Source organism: Schistocerca americana, chromosome 3 (genome assembly GCF_021461395.2).
Source record: "Schistocerca americana isolate TAMUIC-IGC-003095 chromosome 3, iqSchAmer2.1, whole genome shotgun sequence".
Classification (NCBI taxonomy): domain Eukaryota; kingdom Metazoa; phylum Arthropoda; class Insecta; order Orthoptera; family Acrididae; genus Schistocerca; species Schistocerca americana.
The window spans coordinates 410266428-410293845 of NC_060121.1; the positions used below are offsets into that span (position 1 = coordinate 410266428).

At 41.7% G+C, this 27418-nt stretch overlaps 1 protein-coding gene across 2 annotated transcripts in view; it reads left to right on the forward strand.

The window, feature by feature from the left end:
• Positions 1-21017: 21017 nt before the first annotated feature.
• The window catches only part of LOC124605751 (UBA-like domain-containing protein 1), a 154925-nt gene continuing 148524 nt past the window's right edge, over positions 21018-27418 (forward strand). The window contains exon 1 of one of the 2 annotated variants that reach the window (XM_047137633.1): positions 21018-21220. In XM_047137633.1, coding sequence (XP_046993589.1) covers positions 21113-21220 — 108 coding nt within the window. In that variant the 5' untranslated portion in view covers positions 21018-21112. The remainder of the gene's footprint in view (positions 21221-27418) is intronic. The other variant, XM_047137634.1, reaches the window with a different exon arrangement.

Sequence of the window (27418 nt, forward strand, 5' to 3'; positions counted from 1 at the left end):
AGTCATTGGTACGATTTCAGGTAAAATCCCTCATTATTTTATTCGTAAAGCAGTTTTTCTTTCTGTTCACGCTTATACAATGGCTAGCAACTCACGATCGCCTAAAAGTAGTGAAATTTTGGGTTTCTTCGCCGGTTTAGGTGATGGGAAAGCAAAGTGCAACTGTTGCTCTAAGTGTATTTCACCGCGCGATTCGTCGACAGGCAGTAGAGGGAGGACTGAAGTAAAGGGAGTGAGTGACGTAGCGCCGATGTAGTGGAAAAAGGAGAGTGGAAGAGAGTGAGTGAACTAGACAAGAGTGTGGAGTGTGCTATCTGTGAAGAGTTTGAAGTGCCAGTTCATTGAAATTGAGTGGTTAGTTCACACTTCAGTGGAGTGAAGCGTTCATTTGAACGACTCATTCACGAGCTCCTCATCACTATTTCGGAATGTTACGTTCGCTTCTTAGCTTTTAACTGCCGAATCTCTACTTGCAGTTCATTAACAACGGTTTGTAGATCGGCACCGTTATTCTGACTGGATTGCGACATTTCGTCTAATTTAACGCCAATGAGACACTCAAATGTAAAATAAAAATCCATCACTGCCTTTCGTATTGTAGCCAAACTGGAGTAGACCAACCTAAATTCCAGCATTGGATGTCCATGCATAGTCGGAAGATGTTCACGCTGCTGCTCGTCTTCAGGATTGTAGATTATCCATAATTATCCCACTTCTGACACCACTTCTATAAGGGGGTGGTTTGTGTTGTTGCCCGGATGATGATTACGTGAACATTTTGTCAGGATTTGTAAGCAGTGGGTCCTTGAGGTACAGCAATATGCAAACATGAGAAGCAAGTTTAAACAGTTTTATTAACAAAGGCGGATTATAAAAAACGCACACTACGCGCAGCTATCATCACTGTGTCTGACATCCTAACACCGGCTAATTACGGTCATATCGAAAGGCTCCATGATGAGCTAAGAAAACAGACATATTTGCGCCCGAGGCCGCACTAGTTAATACTGCGCGCTGCGGATGACGGCCAGTCGCGTTCTCCCCGTTGCAGTGCGGCCTGACGCACGTCTGCTGACCAAACAAATTGTCAGCAATCCAGATAGGCCGGCTGGCAAGCGGAGGTCCGTGCCGTTCGGCTGCGTGCAACCCATAGATCCTTACATTGTCTAACATACATATTTCAGGAATAATCTGACGGTGTTTGAACTTTATTCACATCATAGCTTAACACAAATTGGAAATTATGTCATCACCAAATCGACAGGACTAATGAGTTAGGTATTATCAGACAAGGAATCATCCTTTAATAAGGGAGAAGAACGACTTAAAAACTGAGATGCACTTCTGTCTGTGGAAGTATCTTGCATTTTAAAATCTGGTTTCTAAATACCTAATAATTACATAATCTATCTGAAACCTTCTGGTGTCTCCACATCTCTTCCGTGCACAAAATTTTCTTTCAGGATTCTTACACCAAGTTATTGTTATCTTTAAATTGTGCCCTGTACAAAATTCTACTTGGCGTCTTGCTGTTTCATGTTCAGTTTTTCCTTCTCTGCCTTTTCTTACTGTCAAATTGTACTCACCGATTATAATTAAATTTTCGTCTCCTTTAACATGATATGTTTTATGCCCTCATAAATTTTTTTACCTCTTTGTTATCTGCAAAAAAAGTTGCACTACTGTAGTGGGCTGTGGCTATGCCTCCATGATGGCTACAATAAAGCATTCGCTTTATTGTTCGTAGTAATTCACCCGCATGTCTATTTTCTTGTGCATTATTAGACGATGACCTGCATTGCTCCTATTTGCTTATTTGTTAATAGCCCTGAACTCACCTGGCCAGAAATCTTGTCCTTTCTAACATCAACCTATCCATTTCTCTCTGACCTGTAAATACCAGATTATTATTATTATTATTATTTTAAGCAGGCAATATACTCTACACAAAGATCCAGTTAGGGACCATTTTACTTCTGAAAAACTTCACTGATGAGGATGCCATCCTCATGAAACCATATAGTACTGCTGCATGTCCTCAGGAAATACAATACCTGTATTTCTCCTTTGCTTTCAGCCATTATTACTAAGGACATGTTGGATAATCCTCATTAACTGCTGAAATGGCCGCTGATTCTCTTCAGGATCCATGTTACTGTGGCCTCACCACAGACACCACTACTATGTAGTTGCGCATATGCTATAGTCATATGTATAATAAAGCATGTAAGCCACCCACACTGAGGTCCACATTTCAGTTGGGTGGTATATATGTGAGTATATATGGAGAAGTAAAATCTACTGTTTCCTTGTACACTAAACAGTGGACAATTACAAGAGTTAAGATGCCACAAAAGAGCAACATAATGAAGCAAAAATTCTGCCATGAATAATCAATGAAGGACTAGTAAGACCAATGACATATTTAGGAACTCCATGCATCTGCAATCATACGGGACAAGTTTTGTATCTATTCTTACAAAGGTTGGATTTTCTCCAACTGAGACATTCTGCATATTTTGTTTGTACATGTCACACTTGCAATGAAATTGCATATAATTATCTCCATTATTCTGTGTAAGTTTAAGCGGAAAGACGAAAATTTCAGTATATGCTAGGAAAACTGAGGTAAGAGAGAGGAAAATACCTTTACATAAAAGGCTAAAAATCTCATCACAGAGGAATAAGAAATGATTGACTGATTGGATTAGAAGAGGGGGAGAGAGACCAAACTACAAGGTCATCAGTCCCTTGTTCCGAATAAAAAAATGCCACAAGTGTGAGAATAAAATGAACGAGACTGACAACTCAAAACGGAATGAAAGGAAAAACCACAAGAACGATGAAGGTCAACAAACATGTAAATGGACAAAGGGGGACAACAAAGCCACAGAAACGGAAGAAGCAGGATGAAGAGATTAAAACAACAAGGCAGACTGCCATGGCTGGCTGAAAATGAGAATAAAAAAGGAGAAGCCAGCCACAACCTCCACCCTAGAAGCATTAGCGTGGTAGACACAGAGGGACAAAGGACATGCGCTAAAACTTAGATCAAATGATAAAAACCACCCCCACAAATAAAACATAAAACTAAATCACCACGATGAGGTGTTGTCAGATAAACTTAGCAACAACAAGTCTGGTAACCCAAGATTTCGTTGCTGGGCAGTCAAAGTGGGACAGTGCACCAGAATAAGGGCCACTGTTAGCTGGGTGCCTTAACGACACTCAGGCAGGTTTTCACAGTGCAGGGGGTATCCATGGGTTGTCCAAGCGTGGCCAATGTGGAGACGGCAGAGGACAATTGATTCCCTGCGAGAGGCCCGCATGGAAGACTTCCACACAATCGTAGTCTCCTTAATGACACGCAGTTTGTTGTGTGTGCTGTTATGCCATTCCATCTCCCGAAGCCGAAAAACCCTACAGTGCAAGTCAGAATGCAGATCAGTTTCACAGATGCCCATCTCCAGAAGTGGTTTCCTCGTAGCCTTTTTGGCCAGCCGGTCAGCAAGTTTGTTGCCTGGGATACCGACGTGACCTGTGGTCTACACAAACACCACTGAACGACAGGACTGGTCCAGGGCATAGATGGACTCCTGAATGGACGCGTTTTAGACAGGTACGTGCCGAGTAAAACTGTGAGGGATGGGAAAAACCCACCGTGGTTCAACAATTAAGTTAGGAAACTACTGCAAAAGCAAAGAGAGCTTCACTGCAAATTTAAACGCAGCCAAAACCTCTCAGACAAGCAGAAGCTAAACAATGTCAAAGTTAGCTTAAGGAGGGCTATGTGTGAAGCGTTCAGTGAATTCGAAAGTAAAATTCTATGTATCAACTTGACAGAAAATGCTAGGAAGTTCTGGTCTTATGTTAAATCAGTAAGTGGATCGAAATAGCATATCCAGACACTCTGGGATGATAATGGCATTGAAACAGAGGATGACACACATAAAGTTGAAATACTAAACACCTTTTTCCAAAGCTGTTTCACAGAGGAAGACCGCACTGCAGTTCCTTCTCTAAATCCTCACACAAACGAAAAAATGGCTGACATCGAAATAAGTGTCCAAGGAATAGAAAAGCAACTGAAATCACTCAACAGAGGACAGTCCACTGGACCTGATGGGATACCAATTCGATTCTACACAGAGTACGCGAAAAAATTTGCCCCCCTTCTAACAGCACTGTACTGCCAGTCTCTAGAGGAACGGAAGGTTCCAAATGATTGGAAAAGAGCACAGGTTGTTCCAGTTTTCAAAAAGGGTCGTCGAGCAGATACGCAAACCTATAGGCCTATATCTCTGACATCGATCTGTTTTAGAATTTTAGAACATGTTTTTTGCTCGTGTATCATGTCCTTTCTGGAAACCCTGAATCTACTCTGTAGGAATGAACATGGACTCCGGAAACAGCGATCGTGAGAGACCCAACTCGCTTTATTTGTTCATGAGAGCCAGAAAATATTAGATACAGGCTCCCAGGTAGGTGCCATTTTCCTTGACTTCCGGAAGGCGTTCGATACAGTTCCGCACTGTCGCCTGATAAACAGAGTAAGAGCCTACGGAATATCAGACCGGCTGTGTGGCTGGATTCAAGAGTTTTTAGCAAACAGAACACAGCATGTTGTTCTCAATGGAGAGACGTCTACAGACATTAAAGTAACCTCTGGCGTGCCACAGGGGAGTGTTATGGGACCATTGCTTTTCACAATATATATAAATGACCTAGTAGATAGTGTCGGAAGTTCCATGCAGCTTTTCACGGATGATGCTGTAGTATACAAAGAAGTTGCAGCATTAGAAAATTGCAGTGAAATGCAGGAAGATCTGCAGCGGATAGGCACTTGGTGCAGGGAGTAGCAACTGACCCTTATTATAGACAAATGTAATGTATTGCGAGTACGTAGAAAGAAGGATCATTTATTGTATGATTATATGATAGCAGAACAAACACTGGTAGCAGTTACTTCTGTGAAATATCTGGGAGTATGTGTATGGAACGATTTGAAGTGGAATGGTAATATAAAATTAATTGTTGATAAGGCGAGTGCCAGGTTGAGATTCATTGGGAGAGTCCTTAGAAAATGTAGCCCATCAACAAAGGAAGTGGCTTACAAAACACTCGTTCGACCTATATTTCAGTATTGCTCATCAGTGTGGGATCCATACCATGTTGAGTTGACAGAGGAGATAGAGAAGATCCAAAGAAGAGCGGCACGTTTAGTCACAGGGTTATTTGGTAAGCGTGATAGCGTTATGGAAATGTTTAGCAAACTCAAGTGGCAGACTCTGCATCGCGGTGTAGCTTGCTGTCCAGGTTTCGAGAGGGTGCGTTTGTGGATAGGTATCGAATATATTGCTTTCCCCTACTTATAGCTCCCGAGGAGATCACGAATGTAAAATTAGAGAGATTCGAGTGCGCACGGAGGCTTTCCGGCAGTTGTTCTTCCCGCGAACCATATGCGACTGGAATAGGAAAGGGAGGTAATGACAGTGGCACGTAAAGTGCCCTCCGCCACACACCGTTGGGTTGCTTGCGGAGTATAAATGTAGATGTACCAAAGGATGGTGACGGTAGAACTGGTCGATAGCTTGTAGGCTGCTCAACGAGTCAGTACACAGAAGAAACGATTCCCCGGGGCATGAACAGATATACTGAAGTGCACGAGAGATGTCCACCAGCTCTGCAGTAAATACACTCCAGCCATTGGGCAAGGAATGCTGTTGAATATGTCCTACATAGACATACGAGAAGCCGATGTGAGCATACCACTTCGTGGCATGGGTACTTGTCAAGAATCGAGAGGAAGTGGCAGCAGCGAGCCGCGGTGTTAACTGAGTCCTTAGGAGTATGTGAATGGCCCAGGCAAAGCTGCGGCCTAGGTGTACACCATGGAGGTGTATGTGAATGGACCTCAAGTATAGGTGGTAAAGGCAAGGACTCCAGTTCAGAAAAAAGGGATCGGACACAAACTGGAATTGGAAGCCCTGACCTGGCCCGCTGATGCGGGGGATGATCTGCTGTGGGTGGGAAAAGGATTTGGATGCACAGGAGAACTACAAACATGTGCTACGCAACTGGCCAGCAGTTGTGCACGCCTAACATGCAACGGAGGCACTATGGCTTCCACAAGGACGCTGGTCACCGGACTCGTAAGCTCCTGTCACTCGGCGAACGCCACAGTGCTGCACTGGGACAAGTAAATGCAACGATGAGGGCGCCGCCGTACCATAAACTACACTCTCATAGTCAAGGGGGAATAGATCAAGGGCTCTGCAGAGCTGCAGCAGCGTAGAGCGATCTGCACCCCAGCTGGTGTTACTCAGGCAGCAGAGGGTAGTGAGGTGCCGCCAGCACTCCCACTTAAGCTTATGAAGGCAAGGAAGCCAAAGTCAATCGGGCATCGAAAACCAGTCCTAAGAATCGATATGTCTCTACTACAGTGAGTGGATCATCATTAAGGTAAAGTTCTGGTTCTGGATGAACGGTATGACGCCGACAGAAGAGCACAACACATGACTTTGAGGCCGAAAATTGGAAACCATGGGCTAGAGCCCACGGCTGCAACTTTTCGACAGCTCTGTGTAGGCGCCACTCAGCAACACCAGTACTAGTGAAGCAGTATTAAATGCAGAAGTTGCATATAGAAAAGGTGAAACGGACATCCCTACAGCTGCTGCTAGATCATTAATGGCCACTAAAAATAGAGAGACATTCAATACAGAGCCCTGCCGGACCACATTCTCCTATGGGGGGAACGATGGGAGGCACTAACTTGGACACGAAAAGTATGAAGCGACAGGAAATTCTACATAAAAATCGGGTTTTTCGTAAATCAAAACAGACCACGGTAAACAGGTGTTGGCGTCTGGAATAGGCTGTTCGGATGACAGACTCTAGGGACACAAGATTATCAGTGGTAGAGTGACCCTGGTGGAAGCTGCCCTGACATGGAGCCAGTAGGCCATGTGACTCCAGGACCCAACCCAACCACTGACACACCATACATTCCAGCAGCTTACAAAGAATGTTTGAGAGGCTGATGGGCCGATAGCTACCCACATCAATTGGGTTTTTACCGGGTTTGAGCACCGAAGTGAAGATGCTCTCCTACCATTGCGATGGAAAGACGCCATCGCACTAGATCCGGTTGAAGATGACGAGGAGATGTCGCTTGTTGTCAGATGAGAGATGTTTAATCATCTGACTGTGGATCCAATCTGGTCCGGGAGCTGTGTTGGGTCAATGTGCAAGGGCACTGAGGAGCTCCCACTCTTTAAATGGGGCGTTATAGGATTCACTGTGGTGTGTAGTAAACGACAGGACATTCCCTTCCAGCCGCCGTTTGATAGTGTGAAAGGCTGGGGGGTAATTCTCCGACACAGAGGCTCGAGCATAGTACTCAGCAAAGTGCATGGCAATTGCATTTCCATTGGTAAATAACACGCCATTTATGGTAACATGGGGAACACCTGTTGGGGTCTGGTACCTGAAAAGAGGTTTGACCTTTGCCCAGACTTGGGAAGGTGACGTATGGCACCCAATGGTCGAGAAAGATCTCTCCCAACACTCCTGTTTCCGTCATGTGATAAGTTGGTGAACGGGAGCACGTAGCCATTTAAAGGCATGAGATGCTCCATTGAAGGATGCCACTGTAGGGCTCGCCGATGTTCCATGATTGCTTCAGCGACCACCAAGACCTTATGCCTCGTGCACCCTAAAGAGCAAAGGATCGCATTTTCTGCCACAGAAATAATTGTTGTAGTCACTTGCTCAACAATCACATCGTTGCTACCGTGTGGGGGAGATTCAACGGTGACAGCAAAGGTGAAAGTTTCCCAGGCCGCCTTGTTTAAAGCCCATATCGGCAGGCGTCTGTGGGCCTGACGCTGGGGCAGTGACAGGAAGATGGGGAAATGGTCACTACCACACAGGTCATCAAGTGCTCTCCAGTGGACAGATGGGAGAAGTCCTGGGCTGCAAAGTGCTAAATCAATAGCCGAGTAATTGCCATGAGTCACACTGAAATGTGTGGTGGCCCCAGTATTTAAGAGGCAGAGGTCGAACTGACACAGTAAAGTTTCGACATCTCTGCCTTGGCCAGTAAGCACGGTGCCACCCCACAAGGGGTTATGGGCATTAAAATCTCCCAAAAGTAGGAAAGGTTTAGGGAGTTGATCAATCAGTGCAGTTAATACATTCAGGGATACCACACCATCTGGAGGAAGATATACATTGCAGACCGTTATTTCCTGCGTCGTCCTTATTCTGACAGCCACACCTTCAAGAGGAGTTTGAAGGGGCACAGGTTCACTACAGACTGAGTTAAGACATAAATGAAAACTCCACCTGACTCTCGATTACAGATGCTGTTGTTCCTGTAGTATCCATTATAGCTGCGGAGGGCAGGGGTCCGCTTTGCTGGGAACCAGGTTTCCTGGAGGGGAATGCAGAAAGGAGGTGTAAAGCTAAACAGTTGCCATAGCTCAGCCAGGCGGTGGAAAAAAACGCCGCAATTCCACTGAAGGATGAAGTCATTGTGGGACTGGGAAGGCAAGGAACATTCAATGAGACAGTTTACGACTCAGGGTCACCTGCTGCCACCGACTTTTTGCCTGAGCATTCTATATACATTTTGTCTGAGGGTCCAGCGAGATCTAGGTCCTCATTGAACACCAGAATCTCCACCTCATCTGCAGACGCAGAGCTTGGAGGTAGTGGTGGTGTGGGTGCCACTGCAATTCCCTTGGTCTTGGGGACCTTCTTTACGGATTTCTCTCGCTGTTCCTTGGGTTTCCCTGTATGGGAGGACTCACTGATTCAGTCTCCAGAACTGAGGACGAGCGTGAAGACCTGCGACCAGCTGCTTTGGGCTCTTCAGCTGCTGGCGGGTGTCATCTTTCCTACTAGCAGAAACCGGGGAAAGGTGTGACCCAAGGGACCCCTCCCTAGCAAGAGCAGCAAAAGAAGTTGTATGCCTCTCTGGCTTAGAAGTGGGGACGGACATCCCCAATGATTGAGGGGATGTTGCTCCTGTAGTAGGTGGTGCGGTAGCAACAAGGAGGGAAGTGTCCCCCACCTTCAAGGGGGCAGGTGTAGTCTTCTGGCTCTGAGAGGTGACTGGGGTTGGCGGAGCTGATGGGGCTAGAACTGTTGTAGCGGTGGCATAAGACGATGTCATCCATACAGGATCTAGGCGTTCAAACCTCTTAGCCTCAGTGTAGGTCAGTCGGTCCAGGGTCTTGTACTCCATGATTTTCCTTTCTTTCTGGAGAATCCTGCAGTCAGGTGAGCAAGGCGAATGGTGCTCTCCACAGCTGACACAGATGGGAGGCGGGACACGTGGAATATTGGGATGTGACGGGCGTCTGCAATCTCGTCATGTGATGCTGGAAGTACAGCGGGAAGACATATGACCGAACTTCCAACATTTAAAGCACTGCATTGGGGGAGATGTATAGGGTTTTACATCATAGCAGTAGACCATCACTTCGACCTTTTCGGGTAATGTATCACCCTCAAAGGCCAAGATGAAGGCATTGGTGGGAACCTGATTATCCCTCGGACCCCGGTGGACACATCAAACGAAATGTACACCTCGCCTTTCTAAATTGGCGTGCAGCTCATCATCAGACTGGAAAAGAAGGTCCCTGTGAAATATGCTGCCATGGACCACATTTAAGCTCTTACAGTGCGTGATGGCTACAGAAACATCCCCCAGCTTGTCACAAGTGAGTGATGCCTATGACTGGGCAGATAATGCTGTTTTGATCAAGACTGACCCAGATCTCATTTTGGACAAGCCCTCCACCTCTCCAAACTTGTCCTCCAAATGCTCAACAAAAACTGAGGCTTCATCGTCATCAAAGATTCCCCATCAGCTCTCAAACATACAGACTGATGGTGTTTGACCACCAGTGAGAGATGATGTACTACGCTGCACCGCTTGTCATTTCACCCTGATGCCACCCACTCTAACCAGGGGCCCTCCCCATGGGCGCCACCCAGCCGCAGCAAAGGCCACCTGGCAGGATGGCCATTGCCATGAATCCTGATGCCCCAGGGGGATGGGCATCTCCCCCTTGGCATACGTGGGAAGTTAATGGCACAGGCATCAGCAGAGTGATCCCTGTGTGGTCAGGGGGCTACAACCAACAAGGTACATGGCGGCTCCACCACAACAGACTGGCTATCGTGCTGGATATCAGGTGCAACCGAGCAAACAAGCCCATTATCATCATCAGTGTAGAAAACGATACTGAACAGTTGATGGGAAAAATACGCACCCAGGAGGGTGACCTCACCCAACAGTTGGAGAATGAGCAGAATTGCAGATCCACATTGAAGACAGATGCAATAGGTCTCAGCGCATGATGGACACGATACACTATGTAAGGCCCCCCTTCCCCAATTGGTTCGCTCTTTGGGAAAATTTTGAAAATGGAGGTCAAACCCTACAGGGGACCATCACAAAGGCTGAAACGTATGAGGCCCCTTTTAGTCGCCTCTTACGACAAGGCAGGAATACCTCAGGCCTATTCTAACCTCTGGACCCGCATGGGGGGAGAAATAAGAAGAGAAAAATAGTATTGTGCTACACAACTGGGGCAAATGAATTGTAAAAGCAGAATTTAATTTCCAGAGATTGTGTCTATATTATAAGCCTCCGGGTCGGCCAGTATAATAAGCACTGAAACTGCAAGACTGGAAACTCATAACCACACACCTGCCTTTTGAGCAATATTCCCTCCACTGAACAAATATTCAAACCTTCAGTTTGCCTACTTTCAACCCCCTGAAGGCTTGGGTCTGGCATGTACCTGTAATCTACTGTGGAGTTTCAATTCAATATACAATGTGCCCCAGACAAAGATTCATTCTACAAACAACCATTAGGCTATGGCTAGGCCGCCTTTTGTCATATCCTTTTATCCAGGGCTGTAGTACAAATACCCCAGTAAGTGCCTGTGGAGATTCAAAAGTAGGGGAGTGGCACTGGAAAATTAAAGCTTTGAGTTATGCCATAAAATTACTCTAGATAGCTTGGTTGGTATGAGCATGTCCACAAAGATGAAAGCTTCAGATTCAAGTTCTGGTCCAACACATGACTTATTAAGGATTGCTACTCAGTAAAATAGTAATTTAAGAAGCTTCCTTTACATGGTGTAACTTGTATTTTATCTGTAGTTCAGGCCAGCCATTCGTCATCAGTAAACATACCTTTACTGAGTGAGGTGGTACAGTTGTTGTAATGCTGGACCTACACTATAGAGAAATCTATATCAGTTGGGATTTTTGTTCTGTGTTTCCCTAAATCACTTCAGACATATGATTCCATGGTACCTGTGAAAGACAACAGCTAATTTCTCGTGCCATCTTTATCTGATCCAAAATTATGCTCCATCTCAAATGACATTGGAGTCAACCCCAAGTTAAATCCTGATCTTCCTTTTTCCTCTTTATCTCGTCTCAAGATATACTTCAGCATTTAAAAGCCATCATTTGTTCTGTGTTCACCTTTTTTATCATATTACACAACATATTCCTCACCATAGTAAGAGCGAAACCAAATTAAACTTTGAGTGGAGAAACCAGTGTGCTTCTTGAATGCAACAAGCACACCACAGTTATAGTCAACTAGTGCTCTCTTACTAAATGGTTACCCAGTACCCTTATCAGGTTGCCCACCAAATGACTTTCACGGGTGACAAAAATTTGATTTTAAGTAGCTATTTCATATAAGTATTGGCCGTACTTAAAAACACTGTTATAATCTATTCATAAAGAGATATAATGCTATGTTAACAGTTTAACATACTGAGTCAGATAATAAAGTTAGAAACTGTGTTTATGTCTTGAGGCAGCATAACTCATGGGGCACAAATTACCCATACTTATATTCCTCCATTATTTGAGAATGGTAGCACTTGGTGATTGACAATGAATTTTTTCTCACTGACACACCCACAAAACAATGACAGGGGGAACCAAGTTTATTGCTTACAATATTTTCACTGCTCATGGAGTAAAACTTCAACAACAAGCATAATTTTTAATTTAGTACTTCTTTCACATCATACATTGCACACAGTATCCATATTGTAATGGTCAGACACATATGTGATGGGAGTCGAGTCGGTGTTGACCACTTGCTGACACCACACTGCAGGACAGCCACTTCTGCTCCAGAATGGCATGCGCAGGAACTGTGGGATGCGATCTTCCAATACTGGAGTGAGTGTGGAGTCAAGAATGCTTACTCAACAACAACATATTTTATTAATTGTTGCTTACACGCAGAAGGTTGACAACTACAGCCTGGAGCCAGTCGCGGCAGGTGGGAAGTGAGTGAGTACACTGATGCAGTGGAATAATGTGATACTAACACAGGTTGGGGGCAGGACGTGATATAACTGTCCATTTTTCAGCATGACTGATGAGACTCCTGAATGGTGAACATTGCGTGCTTCTCTCGGAAGCCTGGAACCATCAGGACTAGCTGATCACTCATAAGGCCAGTGTCTTCGCCTAGTTGATGATGATGCTGCTGGATGTGGCTGTAGCATCTCGGCCGCAAATGATTAATGACACATGGAGAGAGTCACGGTACTGGTGACAGAAGTGCTGCTCTTAGCTTTGGCCAGCCGTGTTGTTGCAGGAGCTTGCTTCCCACGATGTTGAAGGCTGCTGAAATTCAGCATTATGCTACAGCATGCAGCAATTCAGCCAAGCAGCTATGCCAGATCTCGTCATTATAGAATGCTGTGGCAATGTTATTTTAGTGTCCAGTTGCAGAATTGCATATGTGGCTGGCCTGCAACCCCTTAGTTGGTTGTGACAGACTTATTGAGGCCAATCTAGCAACAACATGTACTACTGACTATCTGCAAAATTATATCATTGTATGACACACAGTTTGGGTATGATGTCATAAGCATTGATGTATGGAAACCTGTTATATACATGGTAATTCGATTCTTTGAAGAATCTGGGAGTGAACTGAATTTTCCGTCAGTGCTTGGCAAACCACGATGATAATATTAAAAAGGAAAACACTCCGCAATGTTCTGCAGAATTATTTTTATTTGGTGATGAACTGGCTTTCGCTTCCTCAGGCCCTCTTCAGGTGACAACAGACTGTTGCAAACACAGGTAAACATGATTTGCTGTTTACAGATTTGTACAGAAGAAACAAAAATGACAAAGTGTTCACATAAGAAAATATCGTAATAATTACATTAACTAAAAAAAAAGGGATAAACAATATTCTTTTGTGGAGATACATATAACAAATGATGAGAAGTAAAATGAATTTACAGTTATTTGTAATGAAAACTTAATTTAACATGAGGGAAAATGAAAATTGAGTCTGATCATTCTGTGTTACATATTTATTATTTCCAGTGGGGATCTTTATGCTTTCTGACACTATGTAAAACTTAACATTCTATATCATAGTAATGGTTTTCTGCAAAAAGATGATCAAAGGTCAAATATTTCTTCCTTAATTGGCACATTATCTGGAAGTTACTGGCAACATCTTAGTTAGGATTTCAATTTCGTTTCTAAACTAAGAACTTTTACATGATGATATGGTGAACAAGAGAAATAAGCAGCTTAGAGTGTTGCAACACGACACTGTCTTCCCTAATTCATGTTTCATGTAAACCTTTATCTCCAACTCCAGTATCTGGTGTACTTCAATGTAGTGCAGCTGAACCTTTACTAATTACAGTATGTATAAATGTTCTTGCAGACAACAAATGTGTCTTTCTGATGCAATTCGCAAAAGATGTAGTTGCTAACAAAAACCTATTTCAGTGAGTTACTGGGTACTATTTGTTAGTCTGGTTCTTTATCAACCAGGATTAAGGTAAGGAGGAGAGGATGATATAAAAATTAGCTCCACAATTTATCACAAGCTTTCTGTCTATTAATTTCTATTCCCAGTTTTAATTACTCTTAATTCATTAGTGATATTCTTTAAAGTGTAACTGAGGAAAATGAAAAGTTTTGTAATCGGCAGAATAGATATTTCTAATTATAGCCTTCCCTCCTTTATTTCTAATTAAATTCAATAATATTTTTCTTCTGTTGGTAACACTTACAGCAGTGATCAAAATACAATGCAAAGCTACATATAAGGCACCTCTATTCTAGGTGTTGCTTTTGGATATTAAAGACAACATGACAATGCAGCAACTGACTCAAAAAAGTTGTTGCAATGCATGTTTGGAATCACTTGTGTTCTACTTTATAAGGTATGCCATTACAAAACAAACAATGTCTGTTAAGTCTCTCATCCAGTGTGACATTCGTTGGCTGAGCATTGGGCCTCACACATTATTCAAGTCACATCATTGTCCAGGAGCAGCAGAAGTACTGAGTGAACAGTATTTGTGTCCAGCATTCAGTGATCACTTCCCCTCCTCCCTCCATCCCACCCCCCCCCCCCCCCATGTAAAAAAATAAAAATCATTCAACACAATATGATACGTGGCCAGGTAATGACAGAGGTGTGACTATAATGTAGGCATGGTGTAGCAGAGATGTTCATTTTACAGATATAACTTGAAGCTGATGGCAAGGAACACTGTTGAAATATATTTCACAAACAACTGCACCCGGTTGGACGCCCTAAGAGGAATAGAAATTGATTTGCCAGAAAGCTTAAGATTACACAAAATGTTCCAACTAAAATAAGCTGATATTCAGCATTATCAATGAAAATACTTCCTTGTAAAGAACACTGATACAACAATTCCTGGTGGCTTCGTGCATTACTGTTACTGCAATGTGGTACATTTTTTTTAAAAATCTTGGCCACGTATGTCATCCTGAAAAGTTTGGGAATAGCTGCTATCTAGTGCCCTAATTTCTAAGAAAGATGTGGTATTAACATCAGATCTAATCGTGCTTTACACATTTCAGCAATATGATAGTTGCAAGATGGTTTGGAATAAGGCTCAAAAGTATTTGGTATCTGGGGGTTCTCCAAGCATACTTAAGTGTTTCATTGTCTCAAAAAATATAGACATGAAAGAAATACTCTTGATCCAGAGAGTTGCCTGGACACTAACAAAGCTCCAACTAAAGAAAACTTGTTTTGTTTGAGGATGACTGAATATGAAACCCACAGAGAGAATAATGGGGAATGTGCCTGTCACTCAAGTAGCAAAGCAAAATCTATCCTATTTCATATTGCTGTTGTCCATCCCAGAGTTTTCATTGTTCAGTGTTATTTAAAACTGTTTGTATATAATCTGCTGGATTGATTCATTTGGCCTACTGTAATGTGTAGACGTGTTATACGGGTGAGTCCTGATTATCTTTACAAATATACTAAGTTACTGAACCTTAGTTGTACACTCAAGTGCCAAAGACACTGGTATACGCATGCACATTCAAAGACAGAGATATGTCAATAGGCAGAATGCGGTACTGTGGTCAGCAATGCCTATATAAGACAACAAGTGTCTGGCACAGTTGTTAGATCGGTTATTAGTGCTACAATAGCAGGTTATTAAGATTTAAGTGAGTTTGAACATAGTGTTACAGTTGGCACACGAACAATGGGACATGGCATCTCCGAGGTAGCGATGAAATAGGGATTTTTCCTGTACGACCATTTCATGAGTGTACCGTGAATATCAGGAATCTGGTAAAATATCAAATCTCTGACATTGCTGCGGCCAGAAAAAGATCCTGAAAGAACAGGACCAACAACGACTGAAAGGAATTGTTCAATGCCACAGAAGTGCAACCCCTCCACAAACTGCTGCAGATTTCAATGCTGGGCCATCAACAAGAGTCAGCGTGCGTACTAGTCAATGAAACATCATCAATATGGGCTTTTGGAGCTGAAGGCCCACTTGTGTATCCTTTATGACTGCACGACACAAAGCTTTACACCTTGCCTGGGCCCGTCAACACCGACATTGGACTGTTGATGACTGGAAACATGTTGCCTGGTTGGACCGAGTCTCGTTTCAAATTGTATCACGTGGATGGATTGTACGGGTATGGAGACAACCTCATGAATCCATGGACCTGCATGTCAGCAGCAGACTGTTCAAGCTGGTAGAGCCTCTATAATGATGTATGGCGTGTGCAGTTGGAGTGATGTTAGATTCCTGATACGTCTAGATACTACTCTGACAGGTGACATGTATGGAAGCATCCTGTCTGATCACATGCATCCATTCACATCCAATGTGATTTCCGACGGACTTGGCAATTTCAACAGGACGATGTGCCACCCCACCCGTCCAGAATTGCTAAAGAGTGGCACTCTTCCGAGAGGAACACTCTTCTGAGTTTAAACACTTCTGCTGACCACCAAACCCCCAGACATGAACATTATTGAGCATATCTGGGCTGCCTTGCAACATGCTGTTCAAAAGAGATCTTCACACCCTAGTATTCTTACCGATTTATGGACAGCCCTGCAGGATTCATGGTGTCAATTCCCTCCAGCACTACTACAGACATTACTTCAGTCCATGCCACATTGTGTAGCGGCGCTTCTGTGTGCTTACAGGGGCCCTACCCGATATTAGGCAGGTGTACTTATTTCTTTTGCTCTTCAGTATATTATCTCAGAATTATATCTTGTAAAGCAGCATCACGAATTACCTGTGTTGGCTACTTGACGCTATAGTTCTACTGCAACATGACTTCTTCCTAAAAATATTTTATCATTGATACTAGGCAGATGGAGACTGCTTTGTAAACATAACAAGAAAGATAGGTATTAACAGTGAATAATATTGCAGAGATGCCTTACTGATTTCACCAGTCGTTTGCTTAATCAGTCTCATACACTCTGTAACTACGTAGCTATACGCTTCACTCAAAGACACAAGAAAGAAGTGCTCTAATCAGATTTTTTATCATTTGTTTCATCTGAGAAAGCCACCTACAACAATTTCTATACATAAAAACCATGCAGATGGCTAAATAATTTAAACTAACTCTTGTTTTTGTTGTTGTCATTGTTATCCTGAGTTCTTAACAACAATTAAATAAATTCTACTAAACTTGATTATTGTCACCAAGTACGAAGGAGTATGAGGTACAACAACTCCTACAAAAAGCGAATTGAATTCACTAACTGAAGGGACCCTGATTGTGAGTGTTTTCCTATGGTTGACCATACTAATGTTGGTACACATTTCTCAAAAACTATTTGTCCAAATCAAATATGAAATGTGCAAAAGTTTTCATATCTTCTTTAAAGTGCATTATTTATATAACAGCAGTATTGTTGTCACAGGAGAAATTCACAGCTAAGTATGTGACCAAAAAAGTAAAAAAAGGTAGGTCTATCTAAATATTTGGCACACCCTTTATTTGAGTGCCATTTTTCTTCTGCATTTTAATACAAGTGATGTAATTAATTTCTGTATCATGTTTCATTACCATAGGCTAGATGTTTCTGAGAAAATTGTACCTAAAGCTGAAAATTTCATACTTCTGGGAAAATGCATTTAAAGTTTTTGATACGATCTGTTCAACCTCGTTAAAACTCACCAGGTACATAGCTGTCATTGTTGGAGTTACTGAATCCTCCAGCTTATGTTTGAAGGCCCTTTTCTTCTTTCTTTTAAGAAAATTCTGGCCTCTTTTGTCATTTGTAATGTACTTTTCTCAGCCTACCATGCCCTCAGCTGGGCAACTGACAGTAGCTCATTCTACATGTTCCATGCCAACATCACTGCAAATTTCCAGTCTGCTAACTGACCCATCTTCAAAACCCAACACTGCACCCATGCCACCAATTTTTAGGGTTTTGAGACCCACAAATACCGTTTTAGGCAAGTCTTACTTAAACTTTTGTTGGGAGTTTGAGTTCTCCCATAGATGCATTTAGCAAGCTAGTTTTTGCTAACTAGGTACCTATAGATAGGTTTTATAATGTGTGCTATTGATGTTGGTTGGGGATGATTGTATCTGTATAAATCACCACTTACACTAGCTCTCCAATACCCACACCATGATTTCGGATCCTTGTCTGTAGAAATCCTGTAGAAGAAGGAGGTCCAAACAACTTTTCTCATTTCTTCTAAATTATTAGTATTTCTTCATATTATTCTGCCCATTACGATCTATACTGTTAAATTTAATTATTTAAACACTTGAAGATTACTTCTTGAAATAACACGTATCCTTCAAAAACAAGTAAAATGTAAAAAGAGTGCTGAATTGATGCTCAGGTGCTACCTATACACTGTTAATAACAGGAAAACTAGAAAAGCACAAGCCAGAGAATATACCAAGTAAAGATAGTAAAAGTCTGTTGCAACCAGGATATAAACACAGCAGAACTGACAAAAGACAGGAGAGACTGTCGTCGTTTCAAGAATGCTCCCTCCTAGTTAAAAACATACATCAAACATACGAAAACAGTACATATCCTGGTCAGGAAGGGTATAACTTCACACAACCAAAAAGTTAAAAGAAACAGAAAAAATTGCTGTTTCGATGGATTTTCACTTCCCGGTGCCTTTAATGTATCAGTATTTTGATTATACGGAAGTTTACTAGCCATAATGACCCCAATGCTTTCACGGCACATTTTTATTCAGGTTTACAATGCAATATCAGTGTCTGAAACTTGTAAATATTGGAGGAAAAGAGACTAGGACACGGTGTTAGTGCCATTATTTTTTTCATATTTAATTAAGCTAAGAAACATTTTTTCTATCTTTGTTTGATAGTAATTTCACTGTGAAGATGGCAACTTTCTTATTTATTCAGGTAAATGTCTAAAGAATTACAGTATTTAAAATCTGTAATAAATATTGAAATATCTTTACATTCCAACATATGCAACAATATAATCATAAAACACATGAAAAAGTCACATAGCTGCATTATATATCAAATGTGGATACTATACTCCTCAGCAAAGAACACCATCATGCAAAAACATACTGCTAATAAATTATGTTCCTGCCATTATCTTTGCCATATTTCAAGGTAACCTGCACATTAAAAAAAAAAAAAACTAGATCACTGAATTATAAATGGGCCTGGATGTTTGGCTATCGGTATTCTCACCAACAACTTAGCAACATTTCATACATCACTTATGCCAGTCATCAACACAACATTTCTCTGGCAATTTAAAGACACCCACAGTCCAGTATTTCACAAAACTAGGGAAGCACTGTTGTCCCCTTGGAATTACTAACTCATTACTACACCAAATCCTTTCAATAACATAGCTGAAATTGTAACTTGGAAATGCCTCATAAGGCACTGAATATGGAGCTCCTCAGGCTACACTATAGATCAGTCTGTCATCACAATCAAGATTTTACGGACAGGGAGGTTGTCCAATATGTAACTTTGGCTTTATGCCTCAGCACTTCACATAACACACCCATTTCCTGCAATGGGATGCAACAAAAAATACAAATGCACAGGTATTGATCCTATCTAGATATTACTAAGGCTTTTGATTGTATTGCCACTGCTATCATATTCTTCAGCCAAATGATGCTGGGTGTTAAGAGATAATTGTATACCTCACTCATATTTCACTGGCCCCTTCTGTTTAACCTCAACGTTAACTATGCTGATGCATAGCACATGGAACCAATTGTTGATTATAAATTATCCATGATGATTCACTGGAAAGAATGGGAGCAAAGGAGTGCTTATTATACATATGTCATCAACAGAACCCCAGAATGAATGCCTGACTGACAGTTCTACTGTGTGCTTGATGAGCAAAGTACACTCAACAGAAGAATTATTAAACCAACATATCTAACAAGGATCAGACAAGCAATGTGTTTATGCTATCTCAGTGTCCTCAAAATAAACAACAGATGAAGCCACAGCTTGTTGATATGCAACACTGACACATCTTGGCCTCCTGCATTCCTTACAGGACAAAGTTTCAATTATGGTTATTCTATTACCTGATCAAACTATTATGAAAGTGTATTTCCAAACAATGGACGCTGTGAAAGCTGTTCTCTCTCTGTGCTTAAACTTCTTTCAAACACTCATCTCCTAGATGAGACTACTGCACCCTGTCAACTTTGTAACACGATTAGTACATGCACTAATTGTGTAGACACAAGAGTACCTTTGTATTGCACCCATGTAAGGTAAGGGGTGAATGCAGAAACACTCCTGTTTTCTCTCAACAAATTTTAAAATATGCCTAATAATTATATTTCAATTCAATCAACTAACTTCTTGCCTGCAGTATGATTATTTTTTTCTCTCTCCTTTGCTATATAGTGCCATGAGTTTTCATTTGCTTTAAATGCAACTCTAGAACGCAAATGTTAGAATTCTGAAAAATGTTTGGAAAGAACCCTTTGAAAGCACGAAAAAAAATCGACTAATATCGGACTATCTAACAAATATTGGGGCTTACTACACCAGTACTGGTAGTAAAGCTATACAGGACGACACTGATAAAAAAATGTAGGCATTAAAGGACTTAGTTAAAGAAACAATTATTATCCTTAACCTCCCACTGTGTAACCACCGGTAAGCTAGCTTATCGTTATTGTGATAACGCATTAAAGTCACAAACAGATTTTTTATTTATTCAAAGCTGCTTACACATGGACAAATTAGATGAAACGTGATTGTATTTGAGGTGGTCAGGTGTGTGCGGTGTTCTTAGACCCCGACGTCAAACTCACGTCTCTACTTGCTTTACGCTGCTTCTTGAGCGCCCCGTATTCATTTCAAAGCGTACAAACAATGCACTTCCATCACTCAAAATTACGTACACAAGGAAACATGCATAACTCAAAATCATTGCTAATTCTATACATGTCGTAAGTTTGCATCCACCACTTAGAAGCTGTAGGTGTGTATTATTTTATTTGATACTATGCATGTGTCCCTTTCGGCAACACTGTTTTAACTTTTCCATACTCCGTCCCGATACCGCTAAATTTGTTGTGCTGCAACAAAACGTGACTTATAGGGGCGATGTGCTATTAGTGGAACAGCGAAACGCATTCAGCCAATCGAGGCACCGAAACTGACGTCATTCATGTCTGGGGGATGAGTAGTTTTGAAAACAAGTGTGGTGTCGTGACCTGTTGTGTATTATTTTGGCTCGTTTTCACGTAAAATGGACTCCTTGCGCGAGCAGGTGATGATCAATCAGTTTGTTTTGGCAGCAGGCTGTGCCAGAGAACAAGCAAAACAATTGCTGCAAGCGGCACATTGGCAGTTTGAGGTGAGATATTTGTAAACAAATGTCGACGAATGAAAATGGCTACTGTCTGTATACGCTGAAAGAACCACAATGCAAATTCATTTTGGTCGCGGAAATATCCACTAATGTTGGAGGTATTTGTTCGTGATATGTACGTTGTTTCGTTAAAGCTATTGTGCCACGTGGTGAATAATAACAACAACAACAAATACACGGGCAATTAAAATTTGAGAATGCACGTTGCAGTTCCTTGTGTTTTGTTATTGTTTGGTTTCTTTCGATGGATGTATTTAGACAAAACTGTTCGTTTTGCAGCCCAGTAATCAAAAATCTTTTTGTTGTAATGCAATTGTTAATGATGAAATGTTGCCAAGTGTTTTTAATTGTTTTTAGCTGTTGTTCCTGTTGTTCAGAGTACTTAAGTGACAGATTGAGGAGCAGGAAGCCGTGATCGAAAACTAACTGGCACTGTCAGCATTTGTTGGTGTTAGAAAGCCAAGTAATTTATGAACAGTGTTTGCCATATACGTAAGCTAGGCATAGAGTTACTCAATTGTGCACATTTTTGCTTCATGTTTATTATGAAGTTTTGAACACGTGATAAGAGAGCGTGCTAGTGAATTACGCAAAAAATACAGTAAATTAGACACTGCTTAGTATACATAGATATATAGTAAAAGAATCCGGTAACAGTACATACTATGCACAGATTTCCTAACTTTTAACTCTCATATTCATTTTATTTACTAACATTGTAACTGACATACAATTAATATTGAGGAAACCCTCGTATTAGCACAAGGGGTTGAGTCACCAATGACCAAAACGGACGTGATCATTGACTACTAAATGTGTGTCTTAAGTACGTGCTGTTTAAGTTTTGATATACGAAACAATAGCCTACATGAGATGGAATTTCATGCAGCAAAATTTTACTAACTTACTATCTTCATATAAATATATTGCTCATCGTGTTGTTTATAATGTTATCGTATTTCATATGTTATACTATCATATTCATGTCATATCTAGCGTACAAACAAACGAAAATTATTTTATTCCGGAAGTTCATTTGGCTACTTACGTAATATCCACGACAGTTTGTTTGATTGGTAGATAATGATGCAGGACGAGGAATTTTGTATTTTTTTAAGGGTTGTAACCTGGACGACACTTAAATATTCTGATTACGTATTGACTCTTTGAGGGCATACAGCGCCACCTTGGTAATCCAGAACATTGGATTTGTACGCAGGTAATTAACCGTCCAGGCTTCTTCAGTTTGGGTTTACATTGTTGTTGCGGGCTGTATCCTCCCTCTGCCTTTCTACTGACGTGATCCTTCCCTCGAGACAAAACACCCACTTTCCCATTTTGATCGTCGGATTCCAGCGTCACTTCCAGTCTTTTCTGGTATGTCACATAATACCGGCGGGAGGGGGATTTTAAGAGCTTTTGCTCATTCCGTTGCCCTGCTGTACAAAGAGATACATAAAAGACCTCATTAATTAAGAAGAGCGCTGATCGGTTCCATCGTGATTTCTCCCCCATCCCCAGGCAATCCATTATTAAAAAGATGATGTAGAATAGGAAAAAGTGCAAGGCTCGACTTGTTCCCCTTATTCCCCCGTTCCCCCGTTTCTCAGCCAAATTATTGGCTCAGAGGCTGGAAACTATACGGTATCTTGTTTTGTGGCGAGTTGTTGAAATGATTGTTGAGCGTTGATGTAAGTACTGTTTAATTTGACTGATATAACTTAAATACTACGTTTCTTGATTTTTTTGTGCGAGCTGCTGTTGCTTTATTTGTGTAATACATAGATTTTTACTTCCTCTGGCGCTAACTTAATAGAATGTTGCTAGATAATCATGCTACTACGTGTGGTACGTCTTGCAGTTAGATTTAGTCAAATCGGTGGCACCTGGGACGCGTGCCCTTGGAGTTGTTTCCTCGGGGACGCAGTTTCGTCGTATCCGAAAAACAATTTAGGAAGGACAAAGAAAGGGGGAAGAGGGTAGGCTAAGTAGTAAGGGGAAGAAGAAAGGAATGGGTTGAAGGACACAATACTGGGAAGGGGACAGAGATGAAAGGGACTGTGGCAAGTTAAAGTTTCATAAACCCTACCTTTCCTTTGTAAAGAGAGGCTAGTTTCTTATTTTCGCCTACTAGATGGGGCCAGTCCTTTTTATTTCAAGTGAGCCAGTGCAACGAAAATTTTAAAAATTGTATTTTGTGATTGGTGCTTCTGTATGCGACGATTTTTGCATTGATCGCCCATGAAACATTGAAAACGAATCGCCTTATTGTTGGAAACAATCTAAGCAGCTATGGGGATCAACAAAAAATGGGAAAAGGGGTAAGCCAGCTAAGACGAAGTTCGCCTTCGGCCCCACCCACTCTAGTTGACACCACTGAGTTAAATTCAGCAAATGATATAGTACTTCTCACCATTGTTGGTGACGGGTGGGAGTCCAGCAGACTTGGAAGTGAAACAGTAGTTCATACTATAGTGAGACCGAATTTAAAAGCGCCAGTGTGTGGGGCAAAATCCAAAATGTATGTTCATTTGAATAAATCTTTTAGTTATCCTGGTATTTTCCCAGTTACTAACGCTTATTTGGTTCTCCCTTATATTAAGTGCTGTTAACAAGCATCTAAGAATGATCCAGTACCGAGAGGCGGTTCAGCTGCACAGGCGAATTATAATAGACAGACTGTTACGGCGTTGCAATTTTGGCGATGCAGTAATGTTGGTACAAGTTCAGAATATTTCAACAAATTGGATTTTCTATGCGTTTACATTCTCAGTCATTTTGCCTCCAGAACAAGGTAATATGTTAATTTTATATGGCTTTTGGGTGGCCTCATTCAGCCACTAATAAGAAATCTAGAGGAAATAAACTTAAAAAATATTCATTAAAGCTTCTTAATATTTAGTAGACGAATGTAACAAATGCTATTGCAATCACTTTCGAACGTTAAAGTCAATTAATTTTAACGGTTGTTAAATTGGGGAACACGTGATGTCAGTGTAATCCTTGAATTTTTTTAGCATATCAAGATCGCTACAATTGTTACAAGGGGGCCGGTTTCAACCGCTTTGAACGCATCTATAGCCTGAAGGCACCAAAATTAGCTGTCGAAACCGGTCACGTTGTAATAGATCCAGCCATCTTGCCCTATTTAAAAAAAAGTGTCTTTTGACTAGCACTTTCTTTTTGTCTAAGAAGGAATATTATGAGCCGGCCTTTGTGGCCGAGCGGTTCTAGGCGCTTCAGTCCGGAACCGCGCTACTGCTACGGTCGAGGTTCGAATCCTACCTCGGGCATGGGTGTGTGTAACGTCCTTAGGTTAGTTAGGTTTAAGTAGTTCTAAGTCTAGGAGACTGATGACCTCAGATGTTAAGTCCCAGCCTTAGAGCCAATTTGAATATGATGTCTTGATGTTTACAGTGTATGACTAACGTCTTTTGAAACAGGTGTTATCCCTTTATATGGTAGTTGACTTCCTCTTACGGATTATACATCCAACTAAAATGTAGTTTGAAACATCATTCATGCGACCAGACAAGCACCAACCCCATTCTACAATGAAGCGCGCTAGTCAACAGTATAGTACCCAAGAGCAGCCGACAAGCCCGAACTGTTTATCAACAACAACAATGAAATTGTCGCACCATGGAGAATACAAAATTAACATGTGATATGAGGCAGTGTGTTGACATTCCTCCCCATCTCCTATTTTCATGGTATGTTTATGACTCAGCTTAAACTACCAGTATAAGCGCGTATGCATATTCCCTTACTGCAAAATAAGCTGGAGAAGGAAGTAACAAGAAATCACCAACATAATAATATCCTAAAAACTGGCGGCCGGCTCTCGTAGCCTAATGGTGAACATCACAATCCCTCATGTTGTGAATCCGGGTTCGATTACCAGTAATGCCCGGGACCCATTTTTTGGTGGGAGGACTGGACCGGGTTGCACCCAGCTTCGTGGTGCCAGTTACGGAGCTAGCTGAATGAGAGGTAGAGGCTCCAAAGCCGAAATGTCGACGACTGCAGAGAGTACTGTGTGCTGACACCAAGGAGATTAAAACTCTCTGGCCGACCCCAGGTCGCTCATAAAAGCATTCGAGATGAATAGCTGAGGGTGACACACGGTCGGTCGACTATCGGGTGGTCTTCAGGACCTAATCGCAAGGTTCTTTCCTTTGAATACTTGCATGGTTCGTTTTCTCAGCAATCAACAACATTAATATTAGGGCTTATTCGGCATAGCAGGGATATGATGTTATGATTATTGACATTTTGTTTTTAGTGTGTTAGTTTGTATCTCGCCATAATTTTAAGCCAAGCTTTCTCGTAAACTGCGGCATAACTTTGAGAAGGTATAGAGAATTACGGTTTTGACGTCCCGTTCACTGCAGAACCAATGGAAACGGAACAGTCCCTGATCGAGGAAGGATAGGAATGGGAATCGGCTGTGTCCTGTTCAAGGACAACAGAAAACCAAATTCCACCCGAAGTTGAGTCCATTGTCTCAAACAAAGCGCCACCTCGTTCAGTGGAAATAGTTTTGTTTTACGTGAGTTTTTAAAAGTTTCGTTCAAATGGATAGAAAAATGGTTCAAATGGCTCTGAGCACTATGGGACTTAACATCTATGGTCATCAGTCCCCTAGAACTTAAAAACTACTTAAACCTAACTAACCTAAGGACATCACACACATCCATGCCCGAGGCAGGATTCGAACCTGCGACCGTAGCGGTCACGCGGTTCCAGACTGAAGCGCCTAGAACCGCACGGCCACACCGGCCGGCCAAATGAATAGACTGAAGTACAGTGCTCTCATAAAATTTCTTGTTTCTTTCACCAAGGGAAGTTCATCGAAAGCTTGTGATGTGGTTTATTCGAAACCTGCTCCCTCGCTTTCAGTAATTATGAAATAGAAAGCTGAACTCAGGTTTAACCGTATTTCTATAGAAAATGAGTGATGTGAAAGACGTCCTATATCTGCAACCAAGATTTTGAGAGATGTGGTCATGAACGATCGATGATGAAAGGTAGTAGCTGACCACGTCAGCAGAGCAACGAATTTGCCCGTAAAGTGATTTGGTTGTGGAAAAATTGATAGTTTTGATGTACGAACTATTGGAGTGTCCACCCTGCTCATCAGATGTGTTATCTCTGACATCATCTGTTCGACAGTCTATAAAGTGATTTGTGACTGGGTAATCTTTCGAGCCCGATGAGAATTACATCTGTTGGTGCTTGTTTTGCAGACCTATCAGAATCACTGTTTCAGAATGGATTCTGCTCAAATATGAGAGGATTATGAAACCAAATAATTGCAGTTCGCTACCCATGACCGGCTGTCAAAACCGGAAGACTGTTTCATCACTCGTGCAATTTGCAGTAACAAATGTTGCTTCCCTGTATATTTAGTTTTCACGTCTACATCACTAGTAACAATTTGGACAGTAAATCTGGGAATTTAATTTTCTTTGGAGTGCTTTATTGGCACTTAGAGGTTCCCTCGGAGGCAGCTTCGTTACATGACATGGCGTGCGGTGTTTTTTTTAGTAAAAAGACTGCGTACCATTTCACAAGCAAAATACCTACAAACTCCCACGCAATACGAACGCGAAAATTCGTCTGATAGCACGTCAGACATTCCAATTTTTCCATAAAGATATCTCTTTATTTAGAATTTTCCTGGCAATTAGTCATTCAAAAATGGCTATTAATGTACTCAAAATTCCCCTCTTTTACAAATTTACACACACACGTACAGAGAGAGTGAGAGAGAGCTTTATATCATGAATTTTTAACCTTGTATCGGTTTGCCACCCTTGGCGAGTCAAAGGAGGGACACTGCTGCGTTTAACAAGTCAAAAGTGAGGACGCTCCAATCAAAAGGTAGCTCTTAAGATATTAAATGTGCAATTCTTACTAACTTTCGTCAGTTTTTGTCCTCACACAAAATCTGAAATGCACAGACGTACTTTCTTTCTGATGTAGCGGGTCTGCGTAAGTTTCTTCTTCTGTAGAATATGCTGACAGGCCTCTGAGCTGCACATATTATAGATTACTTTTACAAGAAGTTCGCTTTCCACAGATATCACCTGAAGTCTATTTCACTCATCAGTACACAAATTTTTCCTCGAGGCAAACCGAGCGAGGTGGCGCAGTGGTTAGACACTGGATTCGCATTCG